Below are 12,825 nucleotides of genomic sequence, written 5' to 3' on the forward strand. Positions count from 1 at the left end.
TCAAGAAACGTTTTATCGATAGAAACATCCTGTTGACTCGAAAATGATTCAACATGCGTATCAGCGTCACAGTTGCGATAAGTCTGTCGCAACTTGCTCGACAAATGGAACAACTTCGTCCATTTTACCTTAAAGATCAGTTCTAAAGCCGGTTCACCTGAAATCGAAATGTATTCAACCGACACCGATCTTTCCAATCGTATTACCCCAGAAACGTGCGCGAAGAGCTCCGACTTCGTCCCGTTCACCGTCCATTAAACAAACGTTGAACTCTGCCGAGTCTTCTTCCTTCGAGTTAACAAACGATTATCACGACCGGCGAATCAAACCGACCCTGAAGGGAAATACGATTAGACCGGTCGCGGTCGATTGTTTGGTCGCGATAATCCGCGTGTGGGTGCACTCGCGTAGGAGTGTTGCAAGACGCGAGTGCATCGGTACACCTTCGGGTCTCACCTTATAAGAAGCACTATATAGCCGACGGAACTTCACGAACCGGTACTCGGCCGTGCTCGTGCTCGTGTTCGTGTTGTCGAAGAATCGTCGGCCGCGTGTACCCGGTCAGTAGCTCGGTTTTCCTGGCGCGAGTCGCGGCGTCTATTCTGCTTCTCGTGGCTCGCCTTCTCTTCCACCCAACAGCTGATCCGCCACGCGCCGCGTTGTTTGACGTTTCGCAAAGCAGCGCGCTTTTCGAACTCTTTCGACATCTCCTGTGCTACTTTGGAAATTCCTAGTATCGCGAAGGATCGATACATACGTACGTTCGTTTGATAATTTTCATTGCAACTGCAAAGTCAGAGATTGGAAGCTCGAAGATTAGGATAGAGAATGAGAGAAGCGTATTTTCGGTGTATAACTTTGTTACTTTCGGATTCGCTGGAACAAAGTTGCGAGAGTCGAAGTACCGGTTTACTATAACAGTAAAAAGTTAGAGGTTTCAGCGATCGTTTCTCTATAAAAAGGAGAAGAGTCTTGGACTCCTAAGCGAAATCGTGGACACGCTGGATTATTCTAGCAGCTCGAGCATAATTGGCACGGTGAATTAGAAAACTGCGATTCTCGAGAAAAATAAACCGTGACTCGCGTTCGGAAAATAAATCATGGTGTTTGCAAAAGAGGAGACCAGTGTCAGGAAAGACGCACCGGATACCTGTTACGCGCACCAGCAGATTATCGCGGAGGATCAGCCGGATGATATCTGTACGTAATCTTTCGTATATTTAGAAGCCTCCATCCGTAAATCCTTTTTAAACGTCGTATCATTTCATCTCGCAAAGTAACAAAAGTTAACTCGCAGGAATCCGTATTGCGCTGTCTACTTAATTTAATTATCAAAATTTGAAGATGCTATTCGGTGAACGTTACGAAACATCGCTCGATCTCTGATCGCGTTTTTTCTTCTCTCGAATCTTCCCTGTATACCGTTAATTCGAATTTTTACCGTATATTTGAACGTCGGTTTGCTTTCATCCTCTCGTGTAAACATACCTACTCTTCCACGTTTCGGTGTAGAAACGTTCGATCTCTGACATCATCCCGGAAGATAACCTGGTATTCTTCTTCATCAGCGTTCCGTTACCTGTCAAATCGGTTGCTCGTATACCTTTCGTCGTCTCGCCAGAACCAACTGAACTCTGTTATTCGATTTTGTGATCCAACGACGAATTTCATTGGATCTGCTTCAGTCTCGCTAGCAACGATTTTATTGACGCGTAAAAGCGGGTCAGGACGGACGTCGGGCTGAGATGACGCGAAACGAGAATCGCATGACGCGAACTCTCCGAATATCTATCGATCTGTATCTATGTTCACTGTTCATGCATGGCTTTTGTTATTAATGCCTGATTCTTTCGTCTTCGCATTTTTGTACTCTTATCTCTTCACAAAGAGAAATTTACAATGAACTTGAATCTTTCTTAAGCGAACCAAACGAACAGAGTGGTTTACTAGCTTTGTTACAAAGATGACGATGTATCTAACATTGTCAGAGTAGTCAAAATGATCAGTTTGTATTCTTTTTTTTTTTTTTTATGGGAATTTTATAGGTTCGCAATAAAATTTCCAGTAATTCTCGCTAAATAAAAGCTCAGCGAATTAATTAGAATGAAAAGCCAAAGTCGGGAGTGGCGTATTGATACGTACGTATGTCTCTCACGAGACTATCGATTATTTTCTACTCGTTACGTAGTTCGTAATTCGTGATGCGTATAGACGCGCCAGAAGATGTTGAATTCACGGTTAATTTTACCGCGAGCTTCTGACATAATCCTACCTCTGCAAAACAAGATTTCAACCTTGAATTTTCGTCGGTAGCCAGATCTAAAACTCGCAGGAATTCGACGCGCAGAAATTTAAATAAGATAAACACGAAAGAACGAAGATAATTTCTTACGAGTCCATTGTCGAACTAAATTTGAAAAGGCGAGAAAATAATTTCAATCCATCGAAAATTGAACGGGATCGATGAGAAGCAAAACGCGTTGCGCGATTTGTCTTTAGTTCAAAGTCATCGCCTAATGCCAAGCCTTATTAATAGCTTAACGTAATCGATTTGTATTTTCATTACATCTAAACGATCGGCAAATACTCCATAATCTGGAATTCCCCTTTGTTCTTTGAATTTATCGATCACTTCTTTTATAATTTCATTCTCCTCTGTTTCTCTTTTTTTTTTTTTCATCTTCGGCTTCAAACCGCGGAAGCTAATGGGGCAACGTTCAATTTTATTGGAACGTAGCCACGGAGCAACGGTTGCTCAGCGAGGAATTACAGTAGAAAGCCCGGGAACACAATCGTCCGGCAACCGTTTCTCCGTTGTCCAAGATCCTATTCCGATAGAAACTTTAGAAGGTAGTTGATTAACGAGCTTGCATTCATTCTCGCGTTAACGTTGACCTGTTTCGACGTGGTCGCTTTCATAACACGCTGTTCGCACGAGCACACGTGGGTGTATCCGCGGATGTTACTCGACGTAGTTGCGATGCTCGATTTGATCGCGTTATCAATGTATTTTGTAACGAAGGAAAGGAACACGATGATCGGTAGAACCGTCGCGTTCCATTTTTTAAATTACCTTGAAACGTTTGTTGAAGTGAAAAGGTAACTTTTACGTTGAATTGATACTTTGACCTTCTACGGAAGACGACTGTCAGCCAATTAAAAAGATCGAATTATGTAAATTACGAACGGAGCGTGCGCGCGATAGATTCGAACGAAAGCGTTCGCGGTAGATCACAGGAGCGGTCTACGAATAAATTATTCTCGAGCTATGGATTGAGACGTGTGGTCGGGATTATATGAGTTTCGAAATCGTTCGTGGCAGAGGGCGCTAATTAATCATTAAGACGTACGTGAGTAAGTACTCGCGATACCGACAGTAACTAACGTGATAAATTGGCAAACACGATCAGAGAAAGTAGTAATAATACGTATCTTTCTTGGTCCTGTTTCGTTGGAAACTATCTTACAAATCGTCTGAACGTTTACTATTCACCAGGTTCTACGATGATCGTTCTCGCTGGCCATGAAACCGATGTAACAGTTAGAGATCTATGTTGCGCTATTTTCGATGGATAAGCTCGATCGTTTTATGGTTTTAGCGAACGATTATGAGCACAGGTACTGTTTACAGCGAGTTTCAGTGGCGTAGTTACGGACTTTATGTTAGTTACAGTACGTAGTTTTGCGTAGTTGAAAGAAAATCACTTATGGTTTACTTGTGAGGTATATAGTTTGATGGTAGGCTACTGTGGCGAATCGTTTTATTTGTTATTTATCTACGATGGACAATAAATTCAACGATAAACATACGTTAAAGTGTTTATAATGTATAGGTATATCTTTTTTTTCTGTAGTTCGATCATCAGTCATGAGAATTTATAGTCGTATTTCAAGTAAAAAAGCGATTACTCGGAAAAAGAAAAAAAAAAAAACGTTAACCGGAAAAGAGTGATCGATCGACGAAGCCTTGTAAGAAAAATCCGACGGAAATAATTAACGTATCTCGCTTCGCAATTTCCAAGGGGGATGAAAAAAGCGTTTGATTCTGAAACTGCATAAAAACACGGTCTTAATAATACGGAACTAGTGGAGAGCGTTACGAATGTTAAAATAGCTGCGCAAAGAACAGAAAACGTGACTCGTCGCGTTTCACCTGTCGCTACATATTCATGTAGTTAAGAAATCCAACTTTTCATTTAGATTTACATCTGCAGCGAAAGACTTACCCGCGGCAGAACATTTACCACGATAATTCGTTCGCTCTTATCAGCCGTACGGTTCTGAAATAATAATAATGTCGGACTAATGTGGCAAGCGTTCGATTCTCAAGATTAATTGCTTCCTCCAGAAACGTTGGCCGAAGGCTATCCGTTCGACCATCCTGATCGTTCCTTTAGGCTAATTCCAGCTAACGGCCAGAAAATTACGCAGATTGCACTCTGCTCGATGATTCTTCGAAATTTGACGTTCCACTTTGTCAAAGACGATCCGAAGGCGATCGAAAAAAAAAAAACAAAACAAAAGAAAACAAGGGAAAGAAAAATGGGAGGAGACGGTCGCAGGAAGAAAGACGTACCGTACACTCGTCCACCAATTTCTGCTCTACTGAACGTAATCGTTCGACCGTGATAACGCGGGACGTATATTACGTGTAATACACGATACCACGTACGCCACAATTATTCCGCACATTCGCCGTCATTTCCTGTAGGTCAGTGTGAAATTCATTGCTTTCCATCGACAGTGTTTTCCCGAGCGTCTCGCCCCTGTTGCTCCTCGTGCGAGCTCGCACACGCGCACCGACACGCTCTTCCTGCCATTTTCAGCATTTGTCAACGAGCTTGTTGCCATAATAATATCCGTGACAGGATACACGGATCCTGCTGATTGCCAGTCACGCGAAATTTCTTTATAACGAGGTCCGAACGTTTTTATAGCGCGCTCGTGGGAATGAGAAATTTAAAGGAGATCGATGCCATAGTTCCCGGAACATCCTGCAATATGAAAATAATAATTACGTTTCGTTTGAATTTTTAAGCGGTTTAGTTGCTCGATGCCAATGGATTGATTTACCGGCTGAACATGATTGATGGTGTTTGGCTCTTGTACCTAGGAATCGCGGATACGAAAGTCGCTTTAACGACAGTGTCATTTTCTTTTACGAATTTAGATTCTGTGTTTTATGTTCGAGGATAGCATATTCTTCTATTTGTCTGTCGCGTAAAATTCACGGACTAATTCCGACGATATCATAAAACGCTGAAAAAGTGGAAACTTTTTCTCTTTGTTTTCAAAGGTTACATAGCAGTTCTCGACCCGTTTTGACGACGGCTCGGAATTCGAGATTTCACTTGATAACTGTAGTCCACCGCGTAGCTGTTTTTGTAAACCAACCGTGACAAAGTGAAAGTTGTTTTTTCCGAGAAAACCGTGAAAAAGCCGGCTCGAGATTTTCCTTCGTAGCCTAGAAATCGCATTACGTTTTTATCGGGCGTGGTAGGAACCCGTGGCGTTGTACGCGGATCGTAGTACGATGCCGCGAATGTAGATTGAAAAACGTAAAGGCCTTCGAGCTATTTTTATTGGCATCGTCATGGATTGTTGATGATTATGCGAATTAGACGCTCCACTCTTGGATCTTTGCCGACTAATTGTTAGGTTTCTTCTGGTTGAATTTTTTTATCCTACTTACGTAGATTAGTGTTTTCTTAAATGTCCAACTTTCTGTAACGTGTAGCGTGACTTCGAAATTGTATGCTATTTGTCCATTATCATAATCATATATGTATGTTTAGATATCTTATCTATAGATTTTAAATCTTCTTTCATTCGCTTATCGCTGTACTATCGCAGTCTATTGCTACATCACGGGATAACCGTTGAAATTTTTATTTCTAACGGTTATTATTGTATCTAGAAAAATGAACGGTATCGAGGTCATAGAGAGAAACTTCTCGTTCGAGCTCCGTGGATATTTCGTATGTCCACAGTCTGATTAGCACGTTGTAACGCGTTTTATTCGTATGTTCGCACGCAGAATAATTTTATACGTTCGCAATTTAGTTCGCGAAACGGGCAATTAATCTTTTGAAAATCGTTAACTTTCAAAGAATCGATCGGTCTTCGCTGTTTCTTCTAACGTCAGCTCGGTTTTATTTCGTTTCGAGAAATTCTCATTACTACGAAACACTTTGTTTCTCGTTGGACCTTGTTTCAACGTTTAGATGACCGTGGTCCGTAAAACATTCGTTTGGTCGCTCGTTAACCGTCATTAGGCCATCGATCATCGTTGATCACACCTGTTGCGCGAATCGTCTACGGTAATTCCTAATACCGTGCTCCTTTCGCCTTTACTATTCACTTTCTTCCAATTCTTGCTTCTTTTTATGGGACAGTAATTACTCGAGTGTCTCGGTCACGGTTACCACGCCGAACAGAAAGGGGAATTCGATCGGCTTTCACCGAATAATTTATTACTTTTGTATTATAGGAAGACACTTCGCGGACAACAAGTACTCGTATTTAATTGAACGAAAGCAAGGATCACGGTGCAATGGAGCATGACCTGAGCGATAGGTCGTGTGTAGCGACATCAAAAATTGATTAGAAGCCGGTAATTAAGGAATCGTATCTGGATGTTATGTTGTTAATAACTTACGATTTCCACGGCCTCGATCTTCCACGTCTTACGCTTCTTTTTCACTCGTCTTTTATTTTCCACTGACTTTCATTCGTAACGTTTCTTTATTCCTCTTGTGCAAGAGGAACAGATTTATCGTTACACCTTGATGTGAATTTATCGTAGCGCGTGGCTTTGGAACTCGGTCGGTCCATTTTGGAAATTAATTCCATAAATTATTTTATCGATCGAGTTTATTATTTGCTTGGAGGAGTTACCGGCTTCTTCGATCTGGCTTTGATCTCGACACAAGCCAAGCCTCTTAACTGTAGATATTGGGTTGGCAGCTAAACGATTGCAATTAATACAATGGCGAAATGGTACAATCCAAGAATTCTTTTTTTTTTTTTTTTTTTTTTTTTTTTTTGCTGTGGTGTCATACGGAGGCGATACAAAACTCGTACCTACGCAATTATCTAGAAGAAAGTATGCAATTAGTTCGATAATTATCTATCTTAACTGTTATTTCATTCGAAATCGCTCGAATGGCACGCGTTAGACTGGAAAACATTCCGGATGTTATAGAGAGTGGAAAATGTCCTAATTACCGTCATGTCGGGGAAAGCATAAATGCCAGGACATTTTTACGATTTTTCGATCCATTCTTACTGGAGAAAACGAACACAAGAACTTTTTTTATAACTCTATTTCGTATCGTTTCAACGGCGTCGTATAGTAACCATCGAAAGTTACGACTTGAAACTTACAGTCGCGAATCTCGAAATCTTACAATTCCGCGCCTTAAAACCTGAAATTTTCAAACTTCAGATCGCAGATTCGAAACATCGTAAATATAGAGCGACGCTCTTCTCTCGTTCTAGACAGAGAGATCTATGGAAATATAAGTGGAAGGTTCGTGGGCTCGTAAAAGTGAAAGTTCTTAAATCGGAGCGCACCGTTTAAAACGGTATCAGTCGGTTGAATCATCCATCGAAGTCGTTTCTACATATTTTTAAGGGCGCAGCGTTGTCTCGAGGAAGAAAGTATCGAAGGAAAGTATCGAAGAAACAGGTCATCGAAGCCATGCGAGCTGCTTGCATATTCATGCATGTACATATAAGCTGCTTGACCTTAAATATGTGACTTATCTTCTCTGACATAACGCTGACGGTGCCTGGGAACGAGTGACGTACATAATAGAGTAACGTTAGGATCGTCACGCAAAAGGAAGTTATTGTGTATAATTAGCTAAGCTGTTCCCGTTGAGAATTCTCTGTTTCTTACAGAAAAAGAACCTTTCTTGATATTCTAAAATATAACTCTTCGTTCTACAATACAGTATCGTTTAGATTTTTCAAACTTATGTAATTTTTACATTTCCCTTGCGATACAGGTTATTTTATAGAGACAATTCTTTTTCTTTTTACTTTAATTTTGTAACATTTTTTCGATTGCAATTTTTACAAATATTTCTTATATTTCAGGTGTATTGGAAAAGTGGGAGTCCCTGACAGCTAGAATGGAGGAAACACAAATGGCCACTGCGCTTCATCGTGAGTTAATAGCTCTACGTACGGAATTCAAAGCAGCACACGATAGACTCTTCTCGTACGAGATCACTCTGGAGCAACCTCACGTACTGGACGAGCGAATTAATCGAATCACGGTAAGAACTTTGCATTTCTATTGCTGCAACCGTATAATAGTATTAGCGGTAACGTTATGGGATATCATACGCGAGGTATTTCTCATCATATTTCTCGCGATATCACTTTTGCTGCGAGGTGCGTAATAACGATGTTTCAAAGATCTCGATATAAATTATGCTTTTAAATCGCGAGATTCGGTGACGCTGTTCCTCCCGGTTCGTGTCTAATACAAATGTACCAAGTGTCGATAAGATTGCCTTGGTCGGTAATTGAATCTCTTCGTCGGTATCTTACAGATGAATTGTATACCGACCGATATAGTATCTTGTCCGAATAAACGCCGACTATAGATGGCGCAAAATCATTCTTTCCCTTAAGTTAAGTTAAGTATGGAAAGTCACGATTTTTCCGCTGTATCGTTGAAATAAAATTACACACCGACGATAAGAATATCCCGTAATCCTCTCCCGCTTCGATATAGTCAAAAACTGACCAGAGATACAAACAAAAGACGTTGTTCGGTTCGTAAAGCAATTTTTCGACAACGTTCGACTAAATATACCGTCTTTCAAACAGTACCAAGCGTTTTTATCGGTCATCAGATACATTGCCACGCGTGAAAACTAAAGTTCTTCTAAATCTCTTAAATCGAATCTCGTTGATCCTCGTTTTAACGCGCGACATTCGATTTGGGAATGTATTCGCGAGCGTTCGTCGGAGCGGAACAAGCTCGAGCATTATTAAAAACATCCTCGAGAAGTTGGAGAGAGCCACGACGGGGAGGGGCTCGAGATGAAAGTAGGCGAAATAGAAGTAAGAAAAAGAGGAAACGGGGGATGGTGTAGGGCACGGTGGAGCGCGGAACAACCGAGGATGGCGGTCGCGGAGGAAGAGGAGTATAAAGAGAGGGAGAGACCAGTCGGAGGAGGCAAGGATAGAGGCAGAGAGTGGCGTAAAAGCGTAGTCGTGTCGCACGTACGCTCGTCTGACGGCGACGTGCCCGGCATCGCAACTCGCCAGAGCGAACGCCGACGAACCTGGCCAACCCTCTGAGTTCCACCCCCCGAGAGTCATCCCCAGCCTGCCTCTACCCTCCGTGAACCCCTCTCTGGAAACCTCTGGAACACCCTGGTCTCCACCTCCTTCCTGTTTCTCTCTTCGTCTCGCTTACTTTCCACGATTCTCCGCTACACCAGGGGCTCTTCTTCTCATTTTCGCCTCAACTTTCTTCGATCCTCCCCCGGTCTTACGCTTTTTCCCGTCTTTTTCTCCTTCACCCTTTTTCTCCTCTCCCTTTCTCGCTCGCAAACCATCCTGCTCTCTCTTCGTAGCCTGCTGCACTCCCCTCGACCCCCTGTTCCTCGTAATATCCCTAACATCCCTACCAACCTCATTGCGAAGACCAAACACATGCTCCCTATCTATCATCAAGATGTATTAGCGTCCAACATTTGCCGGGTGAACTCGTCGCTGTGCTGCATTATGCAGCAGGCGCGAGGCTGTCTAGCCGCCGACATTCACCTCGCCTCCCCTCCCATCCCCACGTGCTTCTTGTTTTACATGTTTTCGCGTGCCACGTTCCACGTAACCGGTCCTCATCCAGCGGTTCGATCGACGAGCTACGACGAAACGCCTGGGTCCAAGTTCGAGAGCCTGCTTCGTCCCACGTGCTAGAATGTGGCAGACCGAGCTGACAGACGATGTACGACAGGGCCGAGCGTGTGCACGAGGTTTCGCACGCGACGAAGGCCGTCGATGGTTTAGGGCTAGCGAGAGAGGGTTGACGCGCCGTTGAGGTAAGCCGTGCACTGGGGTCGGAGAAGCACGCGCTTCGAGGATTAGCTCGCTGTGGAAAGCGGGGCTTCGCGTTACATACTGGTTTTGCGGACGAGAGTGCTTTTTTTTTTTTTTTTTTTTTGACCGGATTTTGAGCGGAGTTAAAACGGCGTGAGAAGGTTTTAAAGGTTTTATATCGGTTGATTCTCGTTTGGGAATGTTTCCCATAGCAACTCGTAGGCTAGGTTTCTCCTCTCTTCGGGAAATTTCTTGCCCGTGAAAATATGAATTTGCGTAAACGTGCTGCTCGGTGCATTTATACGGTGCAAGCGAGATTCTCAGCGTGAAACGTCGCACGATACACGGACTGAAAAATAAAAGGAGGGCGGGAAAGGAAACGTTGGAAGCATCGACACGTTCGCCAGACAGATTCTCGTTGAGACGGGAATCGAATCGACGTTAACCAGTCGAGGAATCGATTAGCCGCGTTGGTTCGCGGATACGACTCTCCGAGCCGAGCAGAATATTTCGCATGCACGACGTACGACGGAAAGCGCGATGGAATGAGCGAGTGTGCAGCGGCGGCGTGGCGCGCGAATCCGAATGGAATGTTCCTCGTGTATTACGCATTCGTAAACAGGCTTGAATCGAGCCTGTGTGCCACGCTATTGCGGATCGTGCGCGACACGCCGGACCGCTGATTAACGTTATTGCGTAATTCCACGACGGCTCGCGTCTCGCGTCTCGATATTCCGCTCATTAGCGATCGTTCGCACTTTCCACTGCGTGATCCGCCTGTGGACGATCTCGTCTACCCCGTGAGAAAAGTCTCCACTCTTACAAATCGTCTGGCATTTTTAACGCGGACAGACGGAGTTCTTGGTACGATAGTTCAGTGTGTCTGGGCCGAGAGTCGCTATTTCTCTTCCCTGTTCCTTTCCAATTTCACGATTAAATCGTATCTTCGTACAGACAGATAAGAAGACGTTCGTTTCAAGTTTAGAACGAGTGCTACATACTGTAAATATTTTCCGTTACATTTGTGCGTTCGCGTATTTATAAACATTCGTAGGCCAGTTACAACGAAACGAACGATCGAGCAATCGTTTGGGGGATTTTGTAGGATCTGTCGTTTGACATCTAAATTTTCAGTTACTCGGAATGTCGCGTAAGGCTGCTACAGATTTGCCGGTTGCAGCTTTTGTATCGGGATAGATATATTTTGAGAAACGGAAAAAAATTGAAGTCGATCGGTTTGGCTTGCGAGAGGCTCGCTCTTCCTTGACCTAACCCATCGTCGTCCCACCACATCGCGCGAGAAAATCAATTCGATTCGATGAAGTGTCTATAAAAGCCACGCCCCAGACATACTAAAAACTTCGACAACGACTTGGTTCGATCGTTCGCAATCTTCGGTTGGAATTCCTCGCGCGTGCACGGGTAACGAACTTTCAAGCAGCTTAAGATCGTAAACGAGCAACGTATACAGATTCGACGCGTCCGTGAGGACCGCGAGGTTAATCGCGAAAGGCTTTCACGGCGCGGAAGCTCGTTAGCCAGCCGCAAAGCCGATACGAGCTATTTCGAGTGGCTTTTGTCGTGCCTTTATTCGGTTCGATCGCGTTCGAACGCCGCGCGCTGCTTTTTCTTGCGTCGCGTCGACCGGTAGCGGCCTCCTTTTTTTTAAAAATCCCGCCTTCTCTCGTGACACGCTGCAATTAAAATACTGTAACGGCGGCGGGAAAAAGCAGCGGTCACCGATGGAATCGGGCTCGTCGACGAGCATTCAAGCACGTCGCTTCGTACGTTTAACGTCGCTACTTGCGACCAATCGCGTTGCTTAACGAGTCCTATCTCGTATATCGAGACCGTAGAAAAATCGAGTTTTATCCAGTTGTCTATTTACGCGTCTCTTTAATCGTTCGTTGCTTTCAGATATCATATCGCGATGGAAGGTGTATTCAATTTTTCTATAAACATAAGGTACAATAATCCACGTATTGATCGCTTTTAACGCGAGAACCGATCTCGTCGCAGCGTCAAGAGGATTAACTTGTATCGTAGATCAGCCCCGAAGGACACGATAGCACGAATTTCGTTAACTCGATACGCATGAAATAAAATATAGCATTCTCTAAAACTGTTTCTCAATCCCCTTTTCAATCCGAAGTACGAAGAGTCCTCCGAATGTCCTCTTTCTTGTTGCTACTCCTGGATCATCGGTATCGCGGTCAGAGTGCGCCGTTACGAGGCCAGGTAAAAAGCTAATTGCCCGGTTGGACGGGGCACGCGTGGCTTTAAACAGAGACGACACCTCGTGCCAAAGAACGCGAGAATGAGAAAGACAGGGGAGCTAGAACGAGACAGAGAAATCTGGTAGCCTCATAGGCATGCAGAGGCCGCAGCGGCAGCCAGCCGACCGCTCTGTATACCAAATTCGAATCAATTGATTGGCTGTTGATTGGAAATTGAATTAGATCGGAATGTGCGTGTCTGCGTGTTGGCGACGGTGGGAAGGGACGTTGGCTGGAGGGAAAGCTTGTAACGAGGGATCGGAGAGGGTTGTCGGAGGCTGGACCTCTGGGCCCCAGAGGGAAACAGGCGAATGCGGTGGGTGGTTACCGCGCGGAGGGGAACGGCCGCGAAGCTGCTGCTTCTGCGTTCGCGATGTGCTCGGAATATCAATGCCAGCCACTTTTCGTCGCGACCGCTGTCGGACAGCGCGCTACCGCGCCTCTCCTTTCTCCTTTCTTTTTCTATGCCTCCTTTCCTCTGTCTGGC

At 44.2% G+C, this 12,825-nt stretch overlaps 1 protein-coding gene across 10 annotated transcripts in view; it reads left to right on the forward strand.

Moving 5' to 3' along the window:
* Positions 1 to 12,825, forward strand: part of LOC139995526 (uncharacterized) — a 261,227-nt gene that overhangs the window by 82,909 nt on the left and 165,493 nt on the right. For all 10 annotated transcript variants that reach the window (XM_072019115.1, XM_072019116.1, XM_072019111.1 and 7 more), the window contains one exon: positions 8,104 to 8,285. In XM_072019115.1, the coding sequence (XP_071875216.1) occupies positions 8,104 to 8,285 (182 nt within the window). The remainder of the gene's footprint in view (positions 1 to 8,103; positions 8,286 to 12,825) is intronic.

The sequence above is a fragment of the Bombus fervidus genome, chromosome 16 (genome assembly GCF_041682495.2).
Source record: "Bombus fervidus isolate BK054 chromosome 16, iyBomFerv1, whole genome shotgun sequence".
NCBI classification, from domain to species: Eukaryota; Metazoa; Arthropoda; class Insecta; order Hymenoptera; family Apidae; genus Bombus; species Bombus fervidus.